Genomic DNA, 22,623 nt, shown 5'->3' with positions numbered 1-22,623 from the left:
AAGATGTTGAAAGTTTGCTCCAGGCTTTTCTAACGTAACATGAGAAAAATAAGATCATCTTTCATGTTAATAAATTAATAAATTTAATAAAGTCTGAGGATGCAATGCAGCACACTGGTCATTTCAGGATCCTGAATGGGACTATTATAACCCTGAGGATTATTTGCAATTATATCATTCTAGGGAGGCCATTATAAAAGCAATGTGAGAATGCTGCAAAAGGCTGGATGTATGGACCAAATCTGAGTACCTTAAGCAATTCGATGATGAGATGCCCCTCCCTCCTCCCAATTTGTGGATACGCTCATTGAGCTTGGGGGTAGATATTTGGAACTTGATCTTTCTACAGAAAAGAATATTAGGCAAATAAGGTGACACTCTGTCAATAACTCTTACAGAGTGGTCCAGGATTACTTTAAAATGCATTGCCCAAGGTAGCCAAAGATCAATCTTGACGAGTTGATAATTACTATTTATGTCTCTAAAGGCCATAAAAAAAAACAGGTAGAGACTAATAATTTACTGGACAAGATTCAGAAGAAACTAGACTCTTTAAGTGATAGAACTGATAAATAAGAAAAAGGGCATGATACTCATCTAATGGCACTTGCCCTTCTCCAAGAATCTAACTATCAGTTCCTTACCTGCCACTTCTGTGAGAAGGGCCACATAATGATGGACTGTAGGAATTTTATCCAGGCAATTAGAAATAATATCCACTGGAAAAATAATAATTACAGAAACAATTATAGAAATAATAACTATAATAATGATTTTAGGAATCTCAAATTTAGGACCAATAACAATTCTAGTAATATAAATCAGGCAACTGATGATTCATACCAAATGATCCTGCAACAGTATATCTTAAGTGGAGCTCATCCCAGAACTACTCAGGGTGCTAATGTCCCTCAGGGGGGTTCCCAAGGCACTACATAAAGATTATAAAGGTGTACTGGGGGGAGGCAGGTGTTAGGACACAGGAATCAGAGGATACAACCTTTCATTTTCCAGACCCTGATGTCTTACTGCCCACTGTCCCTATCCACTGGCCCCCCTATACTGATGAGCGCCACATAATACCTATTTTGATTGTCTATTGGACATTGGAACTTCCAGGTCTATATTGAAGAGTACACCTGATTCAGATTGGAATTCCATCTGCTCAATAAATGTAGTGGGGGTATCAGGGATGCTCCCTGTAAGTGGAATATACTTTCCTTTTGGTGCCTGGCTCCCCTATAAATTTCTTTGGGAGAGATCTTTTATGCAAGCTTAGAGCCATAACATCTTGCTCTCCAGATGGCTCCATGTCACCAGAATTGCCTGAGAAATCCTTAACTTTGCTCCCTGTACTTCTTTCAGACACTCATGAGATGAAGGAGTCTCCCACTTTTGAAATCCCAGCTGATATATCTGACTCACCCTGGGCCACACCATTTTCTGATGTTGACCTCCTTAAATCAGCTGTCCTTGTCCAAATTCAAACAATTTAGCCCACCACCTTCCATTCCTCAGTACCTTCTATCAAAGGAGGCAATTGAGGGCATAACCCAGGTAATAAATCCACTAACTGACCAAGGCATCATAATTCCCTGTAAATCTGAATACAATATGCCCATCCTGCCTGTTAAAAAGCCAAAATTGGGGCCCAAAGGCAAGCATCTCTATTGATTTGTCCAGGATTTGAGGGCTATTAACAATCATGTTATAAAGAGAAACTATGTAGTTTCCAACATAAACCTACATTAACTTGATGTGCCTTTTATAATTGTTTTTGTATTTTCTTGAATGTATTATCACTTTGCGGATCATGGAACGTTAAAAGAGGAAATGAATTTTATTTTGGAAAGTAACTTTTATACCTTACATCTGTGATTGTGAAATATACACATTTTTAACATTTTTATTTTTCTTCCTACATGTTCCATACAGTATTTGCTTTTTTCTCATTTTTTTGCATTTGAAACACATGTCACCAATATTGAAAAGATTTTTTAAATTTTGTTTTGTTTTATGCAATACAATAAGCTAAGATATCCATTTGCCTAGTATAAATGCAAACCCAAAAAGCTTTGAACTATGACAACCTGCCACTAGTTATTTAAATATTATGAGACTTTTGCTTGATGAATATATCTAATCTAAGAAGAAATAGACCATAAAGGAGCATAAAACTTGACCTGCAAAGTGTCCAAAGAGCACAAAGGTAAAAGAGACCAATCCTATGAGGACTGATGAGATTCTGCACAAAGAACATAAGGATTTGATCATGTGTGAGACTCAAGGTTGCAGCTGTTTTACATGTTTTAAATGCAGGACTTCTTGTACCACATTCTATATCAATTAAATAACATCAATGGTTCTGGCTCCATTATCCTGGAAAGCGAAGAAAAGGGTCAAACCAGGGAAAACTATTTCCCATTTGTTTCAAGATCTAGTCTCTTTTTCTATTTTCTTTCATGATGAGGCAATTTACTGTAGTCCAGACTGCTATATTGGATTAGTAAGTTATTGTCGTTACAAGGGTATAGATCGCTACAAGATCCTGTTGTGATTTCTGATTTTTTTTTCCTTCTTCCCAGAATTTTTCACATTTCTGATATTCTATATTTCACTAAAGGGTTATTTTTAAATTTCTTTGGATTCTTTGATGTTTTTGATAATTCATTCATGTGCCTTATGACTCGATCATGTATCTCTGTGTGGTTCCTATAGGAACCTGCCCCCGGGATCCCATAAATTAACTTGGGCTCCTATATAAAATATCATATGATAGATGGAATATGATTTAGATTTAGTCCAGATTTTCATCTTAGTAAAACTCAACTGACTCTTCTTTTCCCATGTTTACAAGTTAATAAGATGAAAAGAAAAAGAAAAGTGAGAAGAAAAGTCCCAAGATGCAACTGAAACAAAAAGATTAATAATAATGGAGATATTTAATTGGATATAATATCCACAAGTTATAAATTCTGATTCAGACATTAATTGGACATTCTGAATTGTGCAAGTGAACTGAACTCTATAACTAAAGAAATTCTAAGATCTTTAGTATCCTATGTGGTATTTTCAATTAACCTGAAAATCAGAAGAATTTTTAAAAATTATGCTTTCGGGACTTATGGTTCAGAGAATAAGAATTAAATAATTACCAAGGTAATCTTATTCATCAGTATTTCATATTCCCTCTAATTCAGCCTAACTCTTGGAAAAAGGCCTTGATCTTTATATAAATAAAAAAAAAATCAGAGTTAAACAATGTAATAGAATGGTCACTCTTATATAGAAAGGGAATCTTTAATAAAAACAAATGTTAGTTATCTAAGAAAACTAACTAATTATCTAACTAACTAAATGGGTATTATGTTAACACATACGAACTTTACGAATTAAGTGAAAAATTACTTACTTTTCCTTTTCTTGAAAAGATGATTTCTGAGGAGTCAATTGAGGTACTATGTCAATATTTTTCTGCAGCCGCTGCCTCTTTTTTCTACTTGGTGCAACATCTATGACATCTGAATTTGAAATAATGGAGTCGTTTTGGCTTATACCAGCTAAAATGAAATGAGAAAGTAACCAAATGATGCCAGGAAATTTTAAAATAACTAAGTCCAAAAAACTCTTTTCACACTGTAGATAACACTTGTGAGTAAAATGCGACCTTGGTGCATATTTTTTACCTTTTGATTTGACAATTAATTAAAAAAACTTTAAAATCCCTATTTTTATTCCTTTGGCAATTGAGGAAACTACGTTATTTAAGCTATTAAGATAAATGCTTTAGCTTTTGGTCTTAATACCTCCTTTTTTTCCCCTTAGCTGTAGTTTCATGGTCTTGAAGATCCACTCTGGACTCAACAAAATATGAAGTCAAGAAGTATTGGTTCCAAGACAGAAGGTAAAGGTTTTAAAAAAATGAATAAGTGAGATGATATCATAAAGATCACTAAAGTGGTTATATCTTTATAATTACATAAATAATAATGTCCAAAAAATTTTAATAGACATGAAGCTAGTTGAAAGGGTAAAAATAAGTGTTTGGGATATACTGATATATTACATATAGTAATTTCTGCCTTTAAGTTTAGATGAGAAGGGCACACACTTGAAAAGGCAAATAGCAGTATGTATCAAATAAATGGTACATATAATCTGAACTAGTAAAATACAACTTCTTAAATTTTATTAGGAAACTCACTTTAACCCCTTTAATAATAGATTAACATTATTTGTTTTCAAAACTCTAATCAAGGCTTTCTTTACCAGTAAACTACTGTTGAAGGGTATAAGGTTTTTTAAATCATAGATTCATAAAATCTCAGGCTTAGAAATGGTCTTAGACATTCAGTCTTTAGAGGGAGCTAGATGGCTCAGTGGATGGCTCAGTCAGGCCTGGAGATAGGAGAACCTGGCTTCAAATCCGAACTCAGACATTTCCTACTTGTATTACTCTGGGCAAATTGCTTAAACTCAATTGCTTTACTCTTACTGCTCTTCTACCTTGGTACCAATTCACAATATTTATTCTAAGATGGAAGCTAAGGGTTTAAAAAAAAAAAAGTCCAACCTTTACCTGAAGAATAAATCCATCAGGTCAATCTATAACTGTCTATATATTTTTAAAATTTAAGTTAATTTATTCAGTCAATTTAGAATATCATTTCTTGATTATAAGAATTATATTATTTCCCTCCCTCCCCTCCACTTACCCTTCCTGCAGCCGATGCACAATTTCGTTGGGTTTGATATGTGTCCTTGATCAAAACCTATTTCCATGTTGTTGGTGTTTGCATTAGGATCTTCATTTAAAGTCTACATCCCCAACCATATCCCCTTGACTCATGTGTTGAAGCAATTGTTTTTCTTCTGTGTTCCTACTCCCACAGTTTTTCCTCTGCATGTGAATAGTGGTTTTTCTCATAGATCATTATTCCTTTGAGCACAATAGTATTCCATCACCAACATATACCACAGTTTGTTCAGTCATTCCCCAAGTGAAGGGCATCCCCTCATTTTCCAATTTTTTGCCACCTCAAAGAGTGCAGCTATGAATATTCTTGTACAAGTCTTTTTCCTTATTATCTCTTTGGGGTACAAACCCAGCAGTGGTATGGCTGGATCAAAGGGCAGACAGTCTTTTATTGCCCTTTGGGCATAGTTCCAAATTGCCCTCCAGAATGGTTGGATTAATTCACAACTCCACCAGCAATGTATTAATATCCCAACTTTGCCACATCCCCTCCAACATTCATTACTTTCCGTTGCTGTCATTATAACTTTATTTTTAATAAAGAATCAACTTTTTTTAAAATATAGAAAGATAAGGTTCACTATTCCAGTCATCCATAGAAAAACAGGAGTGGTAGGTGAGAAGGGATGGAATAGGTGGTAAAAGGTCAAATAATATGCTCATTATCATGAGTGCAGTAAATCAGAGAAGAGAAAGCTTTTTTCCTCATGTCTAATGCAGTAAAATCCCATCTCAAGTAAATCTTTTCATATGATAGACAAAGTACAAACTTTTCTATAAAGAAAAAGATTAGCAAAAAGGTCAGCGTCAAAGGGCATTTTAATAATAGATGGGATATAAATCAATTTGCAAACTAGAAGAGGAATAGCATTACTGACAAGTATAATGATTTACAGCAGAGGAAAAAGCAAAGTTAGAATCATTTCCTTGATATTTTTTAAATGAATAAATGTTAACACTATAGAGGGTTTTGCAAATGGAGAATAATGTATTCCAACCTAGAAAAATCACATACTAATACTCCACTGGTTAGACTCTTTAAAATAAACACCAATATTCAATAAACACAAGATTTAAATTATAAAAAATGTTACAGCATTTTTATGTCTTTTCCCCAAATACACTGGATCTTCTTAGCAATGTTGCCATTTGGTGTCTATATTAACATTGGCCACAAAAATTGTGGTATAAGCCTTTCTTATAACAACATATTCTTTTCATTTCTAGTTATATATCAGACATATAATTTATTAGATCCTTGAAATAACAGCATATTGTAATAATTCTTTTGTAACAATTATTTTTATAGTTCATATCTTTCTTTAAAATAAGGCCTTTTTTGAAAAGGGAGTCAAACATCAACTGCTCATGGGTAAAAAGAGCTAAAATAAGAAAAATGACAATGCTACCAAAATTAATTGACTTATTTAGTGCCATACCCATCGAACTACCAAAAAACTTTTTTATTGAATTAGAAAAAAACATAAAAAAGTTCATTTGGAAGAATAAAAGATCAAGGATATTGTGAATTTTAAAATGGACTGAAATTCTCCCTCTGGCCCTATTTTATTGTAGAAGCAGGCCTAGAAGAGACCTACACATCTCACAATTTGAGATGCTCTTTGGACATCCACCTATATAGGCTAAGCCTTTCTCACCCGCATATACATCACTATTAGGGGGAGATACTACTATTGCTTCCTATATACAGGAATTACAGCGCAAACTGCGTGAACTCCATCAATTGGGAGCTGCAGTATAAGTCAGACCACTAGATTTTTCACTTCATGACCTGAACCCAGGTCGTGAAGGTGTATATTAAGAATTTCCAGGGTACTAGAGAAACTCAGCCTACCTGGGAAGGACCATTCCAAATATTGTTAACTACTCCAAAATCTATAAAGGTTGGAAAGAAGGACTCTTGGATTCATTGCTCACATTTAAGAGAGCATCTTCTGTTGAGACTGATTAACTCTATCCTATCACATGAATTGGGGATAATAATCCATTGACAAGTGGATACTGTTTTTCGAGAACACATTATATTCCTGATTTATCCCCTTATTTTTTTATTATTGCTTTTCTTTCATTTTGATTAGAATATTTGATTTTCCCCCCTTTCCTCATTTCTTGTACTAAAGGTACATATAATTATTTTTTTTCTGCAGTAATATAAGTTTAATATATATGTGTGTATGTGTGTGTGTGTGTGTGTGTGTGTGTATGTATACACAAGCTATAATATCAATGCATACCCAAAAGCTTTAAAGTATGGGAACCTGCCATTTATTGACAAATTGTTATGGAACAGTGATTAATGTTTGTGTCTGATTCCAGAAAAAGGAATAAAAACAAGGAGCACAGTCTTTAACCTGAAATAGTGCCAAGAGAGCACACAGGTCAAAAGAAGAAGAAGAAGAAGAAGAAGAAGAAACCAATCCAGGTAGGATTGATGTACTTCTAAGCCAATAGTAAGGACTTGAACCAAGTGTGAGATTCGAGGTTGTGATGCTTGACATACGTCAAGACGTAGGCCTTTCTTGTATCCACACTCTTTGTAAAATACTTACAGACAAGTACCAAAGGTTGGCTATCATCCTGGCTCCCTATATCCCTGAGAATGACAAATATCAGACCAGGGAATGACCCTTCCCTATCAAAATAGAATTCTAATTCCCTCTCTTCTTATAGTATGGCAACTTCCTGTAGTCTTGGCTGCAAAAGGGTAAGTGAAATGTTACTGCATTTCGTCGTACAGACTTGTGGGATAAAAATTACTTTAAACTGGACCTGTATAAGGGACTATTATGAATTTATTATTGCTTATTCAACATTTTATATACATAGATTTTGGTATTTTGATTCTGATTTTGAATTTTTTTTCTTTCTCCCAAAAGTTTAACTTTCTTGCATTTTTTCCTTTATATATTTTTTTGTTTTTGTTGTTTTTCAATTCTTTTAATAATTGACTCATACACCCTCATAATTCAACAATGCATCCTGAGCTGAACTGGATGTTTTTTAACACCAACTTCAGAGGGGACTGTATTTTAATAAAAATCCAAGATTTTGAAATTTTTTGTTCGAGAAAGATCTTCAAGGAAGAAATTTGCTAACTCCTAAATCCAGAGAATGAACTGTTCCAAAAAGATGCCAGAAAACCTACACTACATCAAGAAGATCCAGAATGAACTTTGGGTGTGGTTGACTGAACTGAAGTTTGATTGAACATTTATTGTAAATGTACACTTTTATGCCAAAGGGGACTACCCCTAATTTGGCTTTTTGTCAATGTACCTAGCAAAACATAGATTTTGCTTTCTCTCTTTTCTATTCCTCCCTAACTATTGTAATGTCATGGCTGATATTTTTACAAGACCCATGGGAGAGATTAGTCTTCCTCAGGCCTTAGGGGAAATTATGAATTTTAAAACTACTCCACCCTACTGAGGCTGTACTTTAGAAGATCTGATTTAGCTATTTCCTGATAAGTAACAATGGAGATACTTGGTTTAACGGAATCAAGTTTTGGGAACTATACATTTCTCCACCCTACTTAGTTTAACAAGATCATGAATGCCTGCACCATACTGAAAGATTTAATTATCTGAGGAAATGGTCTTCAACAGACATGTACAGAAAAAGTGGAAAAACCCCTGGGCGGTCCTAAGTCAAGCTAAGCTATCATTGGTACAGATGAGATGCAGGAAAGTGACATAAAACCGTCTATATAAGGCATGTCACTTGCTCTCTCTCCCTCTTTCCCTGGAGAGGCGATGCTGGCTGGCAGTGTGCTAAGTGTTCTGACATCTTGGCGTGGTAGCAGCGATTGACTCGGTTTGGTAGTGAGTTTTCCCTTGAGCTGATTCAGGTTCAGGCATCTTGGCTGAGCCCTTTGGAGTTCAGGTGAGTCTTTCCTCCTTACTCTTCAAAAAACCTTATCTTCCTAGAGCCTCTGGTCTTCCTCCTGGCAGGCGAGAGAAAAACCCTACACCTTTTTCCTTCTTCCTTCTTCTTAATTTATTTCCACTATATAGATTAAATTACCATTAATTTTCCAGCTGAATTGTTTATATTTCTTTTATATTTCGGATATCCATGGTGACCAAATAATTAATATAGTTTAGGTCACAACGCTAAAATTATCCTTACGCTATCCAGGGAAATCATGAAAAAAAAATGTGAAGGAAGGATGCCTTGCAGTCCCAGATCTAAAACTATACTATAAAGCAGTGGTCATCAAAACAATTTGGCATTGGCTAAGAGACAGAAAGGAGGATCAGTGGAATAGACTTGGGGTAAGTGACCTCAGCAAGACAGTCTATGATAAGCCCAAAGATCCCAGCTTTTGGGACCAAAACCCACTATTTGATAAAAATTGCTGGGAAAATTGGAAGACAGTATGGGAGAGATTAGGTTTGGATCAGCATCTCACACCCTACATCAAGGTAAACTCAGAATGGGTGAATGACCTGTATATAAAGAAGGAAACTATCAGCATATTAGGTGAAAACAAAATAGTATACATGTCAGATCTTTGGGAAAGGAAAGACTTTAAAACCAAGTAAGAGCTAGAAAAAAAAATCACAAAATGTAAAATCAATAATTTTGATTATATCAAATTAAAAAGCTTTTGTACAAACAAAACCAATGCAACAAAAATTAGAAGGGAAGCAACAAATTGGGAAACAATCTTCATAACAAAAACCTCTGACAAAGGTCTAATTACTCAAATTTATAAAGAACTAAATCAATTCTATAAAAAATCAAGCCATTCTCCAATTGATAAATGGGCAAGGGACATGAATAGGCAATTTCCAGTTAAAGAAATCAAAACTATTAATAAGCACATGAAAAAGTGTTCTAAATCTCTTATAATTAGAGAGATGCTAATCAAAGTAACTCTGAGGTATCACCTCACACCTAGCAGATTGGCTAACATGACAGCAAAGGAAAGTAATGAATGCTGGAGGGAATATGGCAAAGTGGGGACATTAATGCATTGCTGGTGGAGTTGTGAATTGATCCAACCATTCTGGAGGGCAATTTGGAACTATGCCCAAAGGGCGATAAAAGGCTGCCCTTTGATCCAGCCATACCACTGTTGGGTTTGTACCCCAAAGAGATAATAAGGAAAAAGACATGTACAAGAATATTCATAGATGCATTCTTTGAGGTGGCAAAAAATTGGAACATGAGGGGATGCCCTTCAATTGGGGAATGACTGAACAAACTGTGGTATATGTTGGTGATGGAATACTATTGTGCTCAAAGGAATAATGAACTGGAGGAATTCCATGTGAACTGGAATGACCTCCAGGAATTGGTGCAGAGTGAGAGGAGCAGAACCAGGAGAACCTTATACACTGAGACAGATACACTGAGGTACAATCGAATGTAATGGACTTCTCCAAAGTGGCAATGTAGTGATCCTGAACAACTTGGAGAAATGTACGAGAAAAACCATTATCCACATTCAGAGGGAAAACTGTGGGAGTGGAAACACGGATGAAAAACATGTGCTTGATTACATGGGTCAAGGGGGATATGGTTGGGGATGTAGACCCTAAATGAACATCCTGGTGCAAACACCAACAACATGGAAATAGGTCTTGATCAAGGACACATGTAATACCCAATGAAATTGAATCTCAGCTACGGGAAGGGTGGGGAGAGGGGAGGAAGGGAAATATGACTCTTGTAACCAAGGAATAATGTTCTAAATTGACTAAACAAATTAATTTAAAAAAGAAATGAAAAAAAAAATAAGGCCTTGTAGGGACTGCTAAGTAACACAGTATATATAGCTCCAGGCTTGGAGTTGGGAGGACCTGAGTTTAAATCTGACCCCAGACACGTCTTCGTTATATGACCCTGGGCAAGCCACTAAAATCCATTTGCCTAGCCCTTTACCTACTGCCCTAAGGATTTTTAATAAGACAGAAAGTAAAGGTTTAAAAAAATAAGCAAAATAAAATAATAGAACTTTGCCTTAAGTTACCATGATACAAAGCTATTCATAACCTTATTTTTCAAATTTATGAACTTAACATAAAATAAAATGAACATTTTCATACACATAGAATAGAAAAAAATTGCACATGTCCTTTTATATTTTTAGCTATATGAATATTATTTTTTGAGACTCATCTCTTCTTTTTGAAGATGATTGCTTTTGCTAATGATAGAATTTTCTATCTTCTATAGTTCTTTAAGATTTAAGAAGCATTTTACATACATCCATTTGATCTTTACAATGTCCTTATGTACAATGTCCATATACTATATATGTATTTGTGTATATCTGTGTTTATATAATCCTATATGTAATGAAAATGAGGGTTAGACAGGTTGTGACTTCCTAATGATTATATTAAGGGGAAAAAAATTAAAGCCAAGTCTCAAAGTCTATCACTTTCCAGGAGAGCTGCCTCTCATAGCCTCTTCTTAGTTTAAACATATGCATATATATTCTCTAACTATGCAAATTCAACATTTTATTATAACATTGTTTAAAAGGAAAGAACAAGTATTTAGCAAATATAGGAACACAGGGAAAAGAATCTGTGATTTCATAAGCATGAGAAATTTCTGATATGGTAATTTCCTTTATTATCACAAATAGAAAGTTTATGAGTTGGCAGGTAAATCCTAGACAGGTGTGACAAATAAAGGTCAAGTGATTTGTCCAGGTTCAAGGGGGAAGAGGGGGATTTGAACCCAGTTCTTCTAGATGCTGTCTTTACTTTGCATATATGCAACAGTTTCAAGAATTTAAATTTGAATGATTCTGAGGTCAGAATTCTTTTATACTTGTAAAAACTACTAGAGGTATGAGAGTTTACATCCTGTTTCCCATCAGGGAGCATGAAAAATATTCTGATGGTGACCAAAAATCAGTTGAGGCCATATCCTTAGCAGAAATTTTTTTCTATTTATATTTCAATGCTAAAGGTTAAATGTTAACTAAATTCAGGCTTTCAATTAAGATCAAAGATGTTTTTCATGTTAACATATTGACTGAAACAGGTTATCAGAAAGAAATTTGAGTTTTGAGGAATTCAAACTTCCTAACAAAATACAAGTTTAATTTATTAATAGTCACTATTGGTCCACAGTTAAGATACATTGTTATGTAAATAAAAAGTAGAGCTTGTTTGTTTAGAGAATAAGTAGATAATTAATTAATTTACTAATCTCTATCCTTTTAAACCTAATTTATTTATTTTTTCTTCTCAAGAATATTAATATATCCTAACCTTAAGATATTATATTAAGGCTGTATTAATTATCCTTAGGATAGCACTGTGATCCTCTCAGAAAAGAATCCTGAATGACCCTTATGTCTTTAATACCAGAGTAAAACAGAAATTTTACTAAGTAGATCTTTTATTTCAAATATCCTAATAGAAGGATTAGAGGGGAGGGGTTGGTAGAAAAGCATGGAAGCAATTTTCCTCCCTTTCCTTAAAATAAAAAAAACAAATTATGAATAAGAACTAAAATATGAGAGTAGCAAGGGCAAAATCCTGTGATCTTAAAAACTTATTCCTAACTGAATGAATACCAGTGAGGTAATATCATAAGTCACTAAAATTTCTACTTGTAACTGTCTTCTACTTGGTTAGTGGCAAACCAGGTATACTTATTCAGGAAATAAAACAGGAGGAATAAGCATGAAAACCATGGAGGATGGAATGGAAACTTGTTTGAGGAGGGGAAGAGGAGGAAATAAGAAGAACTGGGAAGGTGGTATCAAATGATTTAAATTAGGCACAGGAATTTGGACAGTTTATTCTCAAGACTACCATCTCCCATCTCCCATCTCCTCTTCAGATAAATTCCCCTCTTTTCTCTTAATAAACAAAAGGAATTAATTTTCTTGATTTTTAAAATTTTACATCGTCTAAATTGGTCCCTATATTCTTTCTGTTCCCCCATTCCTTAAGAGAGATATCTCACAATATGAAGAATTATAAAAAAAAAAATTCTTACACCTTTTGCCAATTTATTTGACTATTCATCCTTATCCTCTTCTTTTTTCTTCAGCCCCATTCTTTCCTCTCCTCACGTTCATAAAATCAGTGACTAAAGATAGGATTGTATGTACAACAAAGGTCATTTGAAGGAGTTGTATTTGAAACTGTACCTCTCTGCCTATTGAACAAGAGAGAGTCCTTTAACTCTTAGAATAAGGAAAGAGGGGATGGCTTGCCAACACATGCATTTGTATCTCATTGCATACTTTTCAAATGTTCATTGAGAGAGCTGTAGGACAAATTACATATTTGCTTTAAGTATCAAGTTCACTATGAGAGAATATGGTCTCTTCATATAAACCCTGGAATGGGGAAAGGAAGGCTTGACAATCTTCTTGCCATCTGACAAGAGTTCTGCAGGGGCCTGGAGGGATAAGTTCCAACAGGAGAGAGAGGCACAGTATGAGATTCCCTGAGCTCTTTCAATGTCAAGATAAAATGACATTTTATCAAATGTTCTGGAGGCTTCTTTAACCTGTCAGAAATGTGGATTTATCTCAGGAATTAACATATTTTGTAAACCTAAGTTGTAACTACCAAACTTTCAAACCTCAATATTTTCAACTTTTCAACTTGTTTGGTCTTGTCAATTGTTATCAGGAAAACTTGTTTTTAATCTTAAATTTTAAATATTTATTTTTATAAGATACATGACTTTAACACATTAGAAGGTCTACTAAAGTCCCCAGAAAAGATGTTACAAAAATCAGTATCCCAAAGAGTAAGTTATGAATAACATGAATGTTAGCCATTATTTAGTTTAAGAATAACTATCTTAAAGAGCCAAATTAAGAAATCTAAGGTGTTGAAGATCTTCAGTGGACCTCTCTCCTATTCCAAAATCTCCAATGGCTTCATACTTCTTAAAGAATAAAGCTGAACTCCTTAACCTGTCATTTATGGATCTCTATAAACTACTCTTCAACATTCCTTCTTATTAGTGATCTATAGGAAGCCACCACTGAACAGAGGCCTGGAGCACCATGTGTATCTGGATCTAAGTGCCTATGTTCTCATTTTCTCTATTGGAACGTCCACATCCCAAGCATTCTAGGTAATATATTCATCTACCTCTTTCTTTAAAGTTCAGCTCAAGCTCAAAGTACAAACCCCTCGATGAAGCATTGTAGTCTGCCTCAGTCAAAAGAACTCTCAGACTCCTCTAAATGCCTACTGGTACTAGATGACTAATTTAGATTGCAAAAGGTACTATCTTATATAATTTATCCATTTATGTATCTTCGTGTTGTTTTGTTATTTCAATCTTGTCCTACTGTGACACCATTTAGGGTTTTCTTTGCAAAAATACTGGTTCTTCTACAGCTCATTTTACAGATAAGGAAACTGAGGCAAACAAAGCTAAATGATTTGCCTAGGGTCACAAAGCTGGTAAATTCTGGATTTGAACTCAGATCTTCCTGACTTCAAGTCTGATATTATATCCACTGAGCCACCTAGCTGTCCATTTGTATTTATATATGTTATAAGTATACACATTACTTGCATATGTATTTTTGTATTATCTTCTCCTTTGGAATCATGAATTCTGCTGGTGGGATATTTTGTAAATTTTTATAATCTTCTGCACTCAACAGATTATAATGCTTCACAATGATATAATAATATTTTAGATTTGTATCTAATTTATGAAAATTGTTTTTGGGTTACTGGCTAATTTTTGTCCTTTAAAACCTATGTTGTTCAAAAGATTACTTATATGGATAATTATTGGGGTTTGATTATCATATGAATTTTTGGGGCAGATTTTTGAACCAAAAAAAGAAATTAACTAAAATATATAAGTAGAATATATATATATATATATATAAAATATAAGTAGAAATCCTCAATATCTCTTCTGTAACTAAAAGGGCAGGAAAGTGACAATGTTAGAAAAATAAGTAATTTTTCACTTTTTTCTGACCCATCCCAATTTCAGGAGAGTTTGACAGAGAATTTCTTGTCTATTGCACTAACATAACTATACCACACACCAAAGCAATCACCAAGCCTAGACAAAAATCTTTAAATCAAGAGCATTAAAGTTCTATGAAAAAGCTAAGGTGCAGAAATTGACATTCCTGTCTTTTCCAGAAGGCAAACAAAATATATATTTTTTTTACATCTTCAGTCTTGGCAATGTATCTTCTTGGTAGCAAGAAATTCATTGAGGGAAACAGAGATAGGGCTAATTACTCCCTACAGAAATTTCCCAGTATCTTATATTAGCCATCTCTTTTAATCATAAGCACAATCAACATTATGTTTTCCATTATCATAAATGACGATCTATTTTTCACAGTCCCATCTACAGAGATACTGATAACCATCTAATTACATAGATGGTCATAGGCCTAATCTATTAATTTACAATGAGTAAATAATTGATAATTAATTATCGTGCTCTAGATTCTTAGATGTATTCCCCTCCAGCTCCAACTCTACAAGTCAGATTTTTCACTTAGTCAACACAGCTGGAAGTAAGATATGAGGAGAAATAACATCTGACAGAAAGATAACCAAAGAGATCTTTGGAAATTTAACACTCACAAAGTCATTTACAAGGGTCAGAGAGGTTGAGCTACAAAAGATACACTAAAATATCAGGAAGGCTGATGGGAAGAAAAACGATAAGTTGCCTATGTTAACTTTAATTTAAAACTATATAAACATCATATTTCAAAGTTTTAATTACATTTATTTTTTATTTTTAGAAGCTAGTTAATTTTTATAACTTCAGTGTTATGAAAATGTTATCAATAAACATTTATTTCAGCATAGTGCTGAGTAGAATAACAGAGAAGTCAAATGATAATTATTTCTATATGAAATATATAATCTCTTCACAAGATTATACATTTTTAGAGGGCAAGGAGCATATAATTGTTGGGGAGATAATATACATACAAATAATTACAAATTAAAATGGGATAAGTGCCATATAAATGATACAAATTAAGCATGGGGAAATTCATTTTAAAAAATTGTTTAAATAGTTTTAATTGAACTGACCTTATCTAAACCTTTATAATTCTTCAAATTATTGCCTGAGATCTTCATTTTGCTCACCTAACAAAACCTATTTTATTTTTTCCCCTCTAATGCTTTTTAACTGAGACAAAAAGGGAAAAAAAGAGTTAAAGAAGCAAATCTCACAGGTGAATCTTTATATAAAGTGAGAATTTCTGTTGAAGTATTAGTAACAAACATGATCCTGTATTCCCCACTAAATATCTAGTCTGTATCAGAGAGGTCATTGGATCCCAAGGTAATCTATTCCAGTTTTGGACACTACTAGATAAAGAGAATTGCTTTATTATATCAAACTTAAATATGTCACAGGGTTTCTATCCATTGGTTATAACTCCACAACTGGGCACGAATCTATCTTCTACATGGGGCCTATTAAAATATTTACAGATGCTGATTATTTTCTCCATGTCTTCTCTAGGTCAAATAGCTCCAATTTCTTGAAGAGATTTTCTCACTCCATGGTTCTGAGTCCTCTCACCATCAAAGTCTTACTCATTATGACCCACTTCAGAATGTCAGCGTTATTCCTAAAATATGACACTTTTCTTACTGAAAGCAGTAAGATCCCTGTAAGCTATTATTCTTTATTTCTCTCTCCTCTCACAGTCAAACTCTTAAGAAAAGACATAATATATTGCTCTTAGCTCAAACTTTTTTTCCTTTCATTAAACTCTCAATCTCTTACAATCTGGCTCCCTATCATATACATTTACCAAATTTACTCTTTCCAAGTTTGCCAATAATGTCTTAATTGCCAAAAACAATTGCCAAATTACCAAAAGACTTTTCTCAGATTTTAGTCTTCTGGATCTTTCTGAAGCATTTGAAGATACTGACCATCTTCTCTTGGATCTAGGCCATAGCTGTCTATCTTGTCCATCAATCAGCAATTGATCAGCGATATTAAGCACTTACAGTGCCTGCATTGTGCTAAGCACTGGGGATTTGAGGGAAAAAAATAGTCCACGCCTTCACAGAGTTTGTAAATATCATGAAGAATTTTGCCCAGTGTTATGCTAAAATTTAGGTATGAAAAGAATTTCTCTAAGTAACTCAGTTTGAAAAAAAAAGATACAAGGATAATCATAGTTTGATTTATTTCTAATGAATCCATGCTGGCTTACTGTGTTCACTACTTTTCTTTCTAGGCACTCACAGACCATTCCTTTGATATTCAATTCTGTGAAACAGATGACTCAAGCAAAACAAAGACACAATTAAAAACAACAATATAGTATTGATATAGTCTCAAGAACACAAATTATTCAAGGAAAAGCCTGCTCAAAGAAATGTTGTGAAAACAAGAAGTTTAGTAGAAATTTAATGTAGAATGTATTAAACTCAATATCATATAATAAACTTGAAACATTGATGGCAAACCTTTACACGAAAGATTACACCATAAAAACCTAAAATAGAGGAAAATGGGAGGTCTTTTTCACAAATATGGCCAGTAGTAAAATTCCTAACTAAACAAGAATTAATAAAAGATTAAATAGAGAGTTTCAACTACAAACAATTAAAAAACTTTTTAGAGAACAAAATCAATGCAGCTAGAATAAGAACAACTATAAAATAGGGGGAAACATCTGTGTCACATACTCTTGAAAAATGTCTGATACCCAAGGTATGGTCTTGTAATAGAGGAAAAGCAGATTTACCATGCTAAAAGAGCAACTCAAGTGGGGGAAGGGCAAGAAGAACAGAGAATTTCAGAGAAGGAACAGAAGAGCTGACAATATCCAAGCAGTAACATTTCTCTTTTGAGAACTCCTTCAGAGAGGTTGGTCTGAAAGAACCTCTGAGCTTGATCATCCTTCTGTGAATTCAGACCCCCAGAATCCAGTGGAAGATAACAGGAGTGGATAGGATTTTATCATAATGCTATCTACCCAAGGAAGATTTCCTCTCTATCCCCTAAAGTGGTCCTTGTGAACTTCATATTATAAATAGGACAGATAGAAGTCAGGACAGCTCTCACAAGTGACCCAAGGGGGTCAGGCAGTCAGCCTGACCCTTCAAGATTTGGGAAGGGGATCAGTTGCTTGTCTCTTAGAAACTTCCTACATCCCACTTTCCCATTGCCTTACCCAACAACCCTATTTATCCTATCTTATGTGTGTTCCTTAAGAATAAATAGCTGTTTCTTTAGATCAAGTGCCTGCCTCATAATATCTAGGGACAGGGACCTGAAGCTTGGGGAGAAGAGCTATATTTTTTTCCTCAAGGAGGGAGAGTCAGTTCAGTCTTGGATCTTACATTCAACCCAGTTTCTACAGGAATATAGTCTGTAACTCTGAAGACAACTAGTGTGGGTTTTACTAAGGAAAGAGAGGGGAGAAACAATCTATCCCCCTTCCCTACCTTCTGGCTCTATTCCATCTCTCTCACACTCTGACCTCAAAGTAAACGTAGTGGGTGATTCCATATTCCCCTATCCATTACAGTCTCCATCCTCTTCTTGGCCTTTTTAGTATCCCTGACTTTCTTCAAGATTAATCAATACTAGCTTATTGACTGACTCAAATGTTGTCTTCTATCTGCTCTGTGTGAATTTTATTTTTATCTGTCTATGTACATTATCTCTACAAGAAGACAATTTCATCTAGGGGAGGGAACTGTCTTTGCCTTTTCCCTGTATCCCAAGGATTTAGCATAATACCTGACATAGGAAGCAATGCTTGACTATCACAAATATATGAGACCAAGAAGCACAATTTCCCACCATGAGGGTACTAACAAGATGTGGATATGAATAATCTTTCCCTCAAAAAATCAAGTTATAAATAACCAATTGAAAATAATCTTTAAATAATTAATAATAATATTAGTGTGGAGTTATAACACTGATTCCTTCCCTGTGGTAAGTGAAGGTAGTCCTTCCTGGTAAATTCACCTAAATCCCAACAGAACTGTTTTATTGTTCTGGTTCTTGTTATAGTCCTTAGCACTATTAGCGAGCTTCAGCTCATTTTAAGCACACATTTCACTTGTATTTTTTTTAGTTTCTTGCTTTCACTTCCTCTTCTTGAACAAGATGTTATTAAATTTGACATACTTAGAAAGCTTTATTATGTAGGTATACTACTATAAGCACCTTCTCAAGTTTCATCCTCACTGAAATCACTCATGACTGTGTCACTGAAACTTCTTTTTTGTGGGAATCACCACTGTCTTGAACTAAACTTCCTTTCTTTGAAGTTTTAAAAATTAATTCCTCTGAAATTAATGATATATTTTTAGAACATGTGCAGTGTATTCTTCCTTATTGATCATAAACTCCATGATAACATAGTTGATTTCTCTCAAGCTTTTTTTTTTCATTTCTACTTCTCTGTTTTATTTTGTTTTGTTTTTTATTGGCTAGAACCAGTCCCACATTAAAGTTCCTTTCATTAATTCTTCTAATTATAATAATTCTTTATATTTTTATAGCATAGGAATCCCTTGCACATTGTCACTTTTTACTTTTGATATATTGGGGATCCAGATAAGAAATTAAGTGGGATTTTTTTTTTTTTTGGAGTTTTGCAGAAACTGCAGAAGACATGCAAAGGACAGCAGATGACACTGAAAAAATTTCTCTGGTATGAAGGAAAGGCCAAAAATTTTATATGGGTTTTCAAGATTAAAAGGGTGCCTTGCCTGTAAGCCCCAAGATATGGGAAGGATACCTGTACTTTCCTCACAACATTCTATGAGAAAGATGATATAAATATAATTATCTCCATTTTAGAGGAGGAAATTAAATTCCAAAGAGATTAAGTGATTTGTCTGGTCACATAATTAATAAGAATCAGAGCCAGAATTTGAACTAAGGGCTGCTGATGTAAATAAAGATTAATGCTCTTACAACTACATCACTCTTCATTGACTTTCTATGATCTTTTTGATCATAAGATTGCAGATATGGAGAGGTCATCTAGTCAAACTTTCAATTTTTATATATGAGGAAACTGAAGATCAGAGTTTGTGATGTCTTAGGTCACAAAAAAAATAAGTGGGAGAGATAGGATTTTAACCTAAACTCTTTGATTTCAAATCCAGGTCCCTTTCCACAATGCTCCCTCCTTCCCCTTCAATGAAGTTATGAGCAAGGAAAATCAAGAATTTAGCAAGAAGCAAATACCTTCAAAGGCAGACTTCCTGGGTTTAAGTTTAACTCTAACATATAATGTCTAAGTGATCCTAGAAGAGTCACTTATTTCAATACTTTAGGAAACTTTCTAAAACTGAGTTGCAGAGAAAGTACCAGTCTACACTGCCAATTTGAGAGCTCCTTACATTAATGAAATAATGGGTAAAATTTCTCTTTCTCTCTCTTCGTCTCTTTCTCTATGTGTTTCTTTTGTCTCTGTGTCTCTCTGTCTCTATATTTCTCTGTATCTTTGTGTATGTCTCTGTTTCTGTCTCTATCACACACATAAAACACTCACATGCACACATACACACAAAGATCTCTATCAGGTCTGTTATGGTTTATAGTTGACATTTTTGAAGAATGATTACCTTTAGCTTGGCAAAGCTGAAAGGTAGACTCTTGAAGACCAGAAAATGAGGAGCATATCTGATTTTAGATTCAGTCAGTTTTCTGCAACATTTTATAATGATCATCCTTGGATATCTCAGATGAAGTTTCATAGCTTCTTTTGACTGAAATTCCTAATCTTTACTAAAGTTATTTTATGTTGGGGATGCCACGTGACTTTTGAGATATCTGGACTTTCCAAAGGACAGCGCAAGAACAGCACTACCTGTGGCGGTCAAAGAATCCAATAGTAATTGTTAAGGCAAAAAACACATGAGGAAAACAAAATAAAACAACCAGACTCTGAAAAAGCAATTGAGTGTTCAATATTACCTTTTATTCCAATAAAGAGTTATAAATAATAAACCCTGGAAAGCAGTTTTAATGGTTAATGGGTTTCAGATTGCAAAACTACAATTTCTCAGCTTTCACCATTTTCATAAAGGGGCCCCTGCATATATATGACCCATGTTGTGAAATGTTTGGGGTACAACATAAAGATTTCATTGTTGCTCTAAAAGGCAGGGATTAACTTCTGGAAATTTCAAGACCTTTTTAACTGTTTCCATCATAGTGTCTGGGTAAGCGCATGTGAAATATTTATGTTGACTTTTCAGGGCTTTTCCTCCCCAAACATAAGCATATAATCTTTAATAAGATTATTCCATTAGAGTCACTTAGAGGAAGATTTTGACATTCTATGAATAAAATGAAATATTTATTTGGAATAAATTATGATATTTAAAATGTTAATGTACTTCTCAGCTTCATATATATCCCAAAATAAAACAAAACAACTGTGAACACCAATGGTACCTAAAAAAAAAAATAGACCAGGACTAGCTGTAGCTATGCATACTATTTTTCCTCTTTTCAAGAGAAAACTTTTCCTTATCATAAAAAAGATTTTTCAAAAGATACTAAAATCTTAATTTCTTCTCCTTAGTAAAATTGTTAGGAAATATAGACCAACAATTCATTATTTGCCATCTAAAAAAGAGTTTTTCTCTAAAAGGTAAAACTTAGAGATGTTGCTATTTTTGTTATTGTTATAGGAAATTTGTTAGGATAAAACTAGTCATTGCCAGAGGACAAAGCTGTCAGTACACATTAATTAACTTAAAATAAGTTTCAATATTTTTGTTTTTAACAAGGCCTATCTTATCTTTATTTTACCTTAAGAATAAGTTTTATTCATGCCTTTCCCCATTTATTATAGACTCTTTAACTGACCCTCCAAGACTGAACTATCCTTTGTGACAAAGAATAGCATGTGATACAATGAAAGTTAATAAAATATTTTAACATAGTAGCCATCCAACTTACTACTACAAAAAGTCAGATTTCCATTATTTTTACTCTAAGACCTTCAATTTTTTTACATACTTCAGAGATCAACTCTTTTAATTTATACTATTGTTGATATTGTATATAGTCGGTTTTCAAGATATCAGTGAATACTGAATTAGGAAATATTGAACCATTGCTCCAAAGGGAAATACAGGGGGTAGGCTCCTGCAAGCTTCTGGTCACAATTACTTTAGCACTTTCCAGAGTGTCCTCATGTATATATAGATTGGAAATTCTCCTTGTTCTTTTTTCTGGCTATGTCTTATTGTTGATTAACATTGAAATTATGATCACTAACATCATAACTCATGCCTGAATGAAGCTTATCTAATGTATTTTCTGCATAAGGTACATCACAGACATCTTGTGCTTAAGAACACTATATATTCTATAAATAGTTGTTTTCATGGTCTCTTCCCCATTAGGATGTAAGCTCCTAGAATAGAGGGTAGGGATTAATTTTATCTCCCTCGTAGTATTTCTAGCATTGTTGATTTAATTTAATCTGAAATTCTTTCCAGTTATAAATCTTAAGATATAAAGATCTACTTATACAATGTTATCAAGGAAAGAAAACTGATAAGCATGATATGATGATGGAAGAGCACTCAATCTGGTAGCATTTACTATATGGTAGAAGAGGCAGCAAGATAGCTCAGAGGAAAGAACCCTGGGCCTGGAGTAAGGAAGAGGAGTTCAAACCATGTTTTAGGTACTCACTAGCTATATGACTTGGGTTAGTCATTTAACTTCTGTTTGCCTTAATCCACTGAGAAGGAAATGGAAAACCATTTCCATATCTTTGCCAAGAAAACTCCATATGGAATCATGAAGAGGATAAGACTATAAGCTGAACAACAAAACGTACTAGACACTGCAAAGGGCTAGATACAAAAGGAATCTGCACTCAAGAAGTT

At 34.0% G+C, this 22,623-nt stretch overlaps 1 protein-coding gene across 7 annotated transcripts in view; it reads right to left on the bottom strand.

Annotated features, from left to right (window-relative positions):
• The window catches only part of XRCC4 (X-ray repair cross complementing 4), a 433,707-nt gene that overhangs the window by 112,693 nt on the left and 298,391 nt on the right, over positions 1–22,623 (bottom strand). For 4 of the 7 annotated variants that reach the window (XM_056824611.1, XM_007487350.3, XM_056824612.1 and 1 more), the window contains one exon: positions 3,413–3,560. The exons of 1 other annotated variant lie outside the window; for it this stretch is intronic. In XM_056824611.1, coding sequence (XP_056680589.1) covers positions 3,413–3,560 — 148 coding nt within the window. Of the gene's footprint in view, positions 1–644; positions 720–3,412; positions 3,561–22,623 lie in introns of all 7 variants that reach the window. 2 more of the 7 variants (XR_008917883.1, XR_008917882.1) reach the window with 1 other exon arrangement.

This window comes from Monodelphis domestica, chromosome 3 (assembly GCF_027887165.1).
Source record: "Monodelphis domestica isolate mMonDom1 chromosome 3, mMonDom1.pri, whole genome shotgun sequence".
NCBI lineage: Eukaryota > Metazoa > Chordata > Mammalia > Didelphimorphia > Didelphidae > Monodelphis > Monodelphis domestica.
This window is presented reverse-complemented; position numbering and strand designations above follow the sequence as displayed.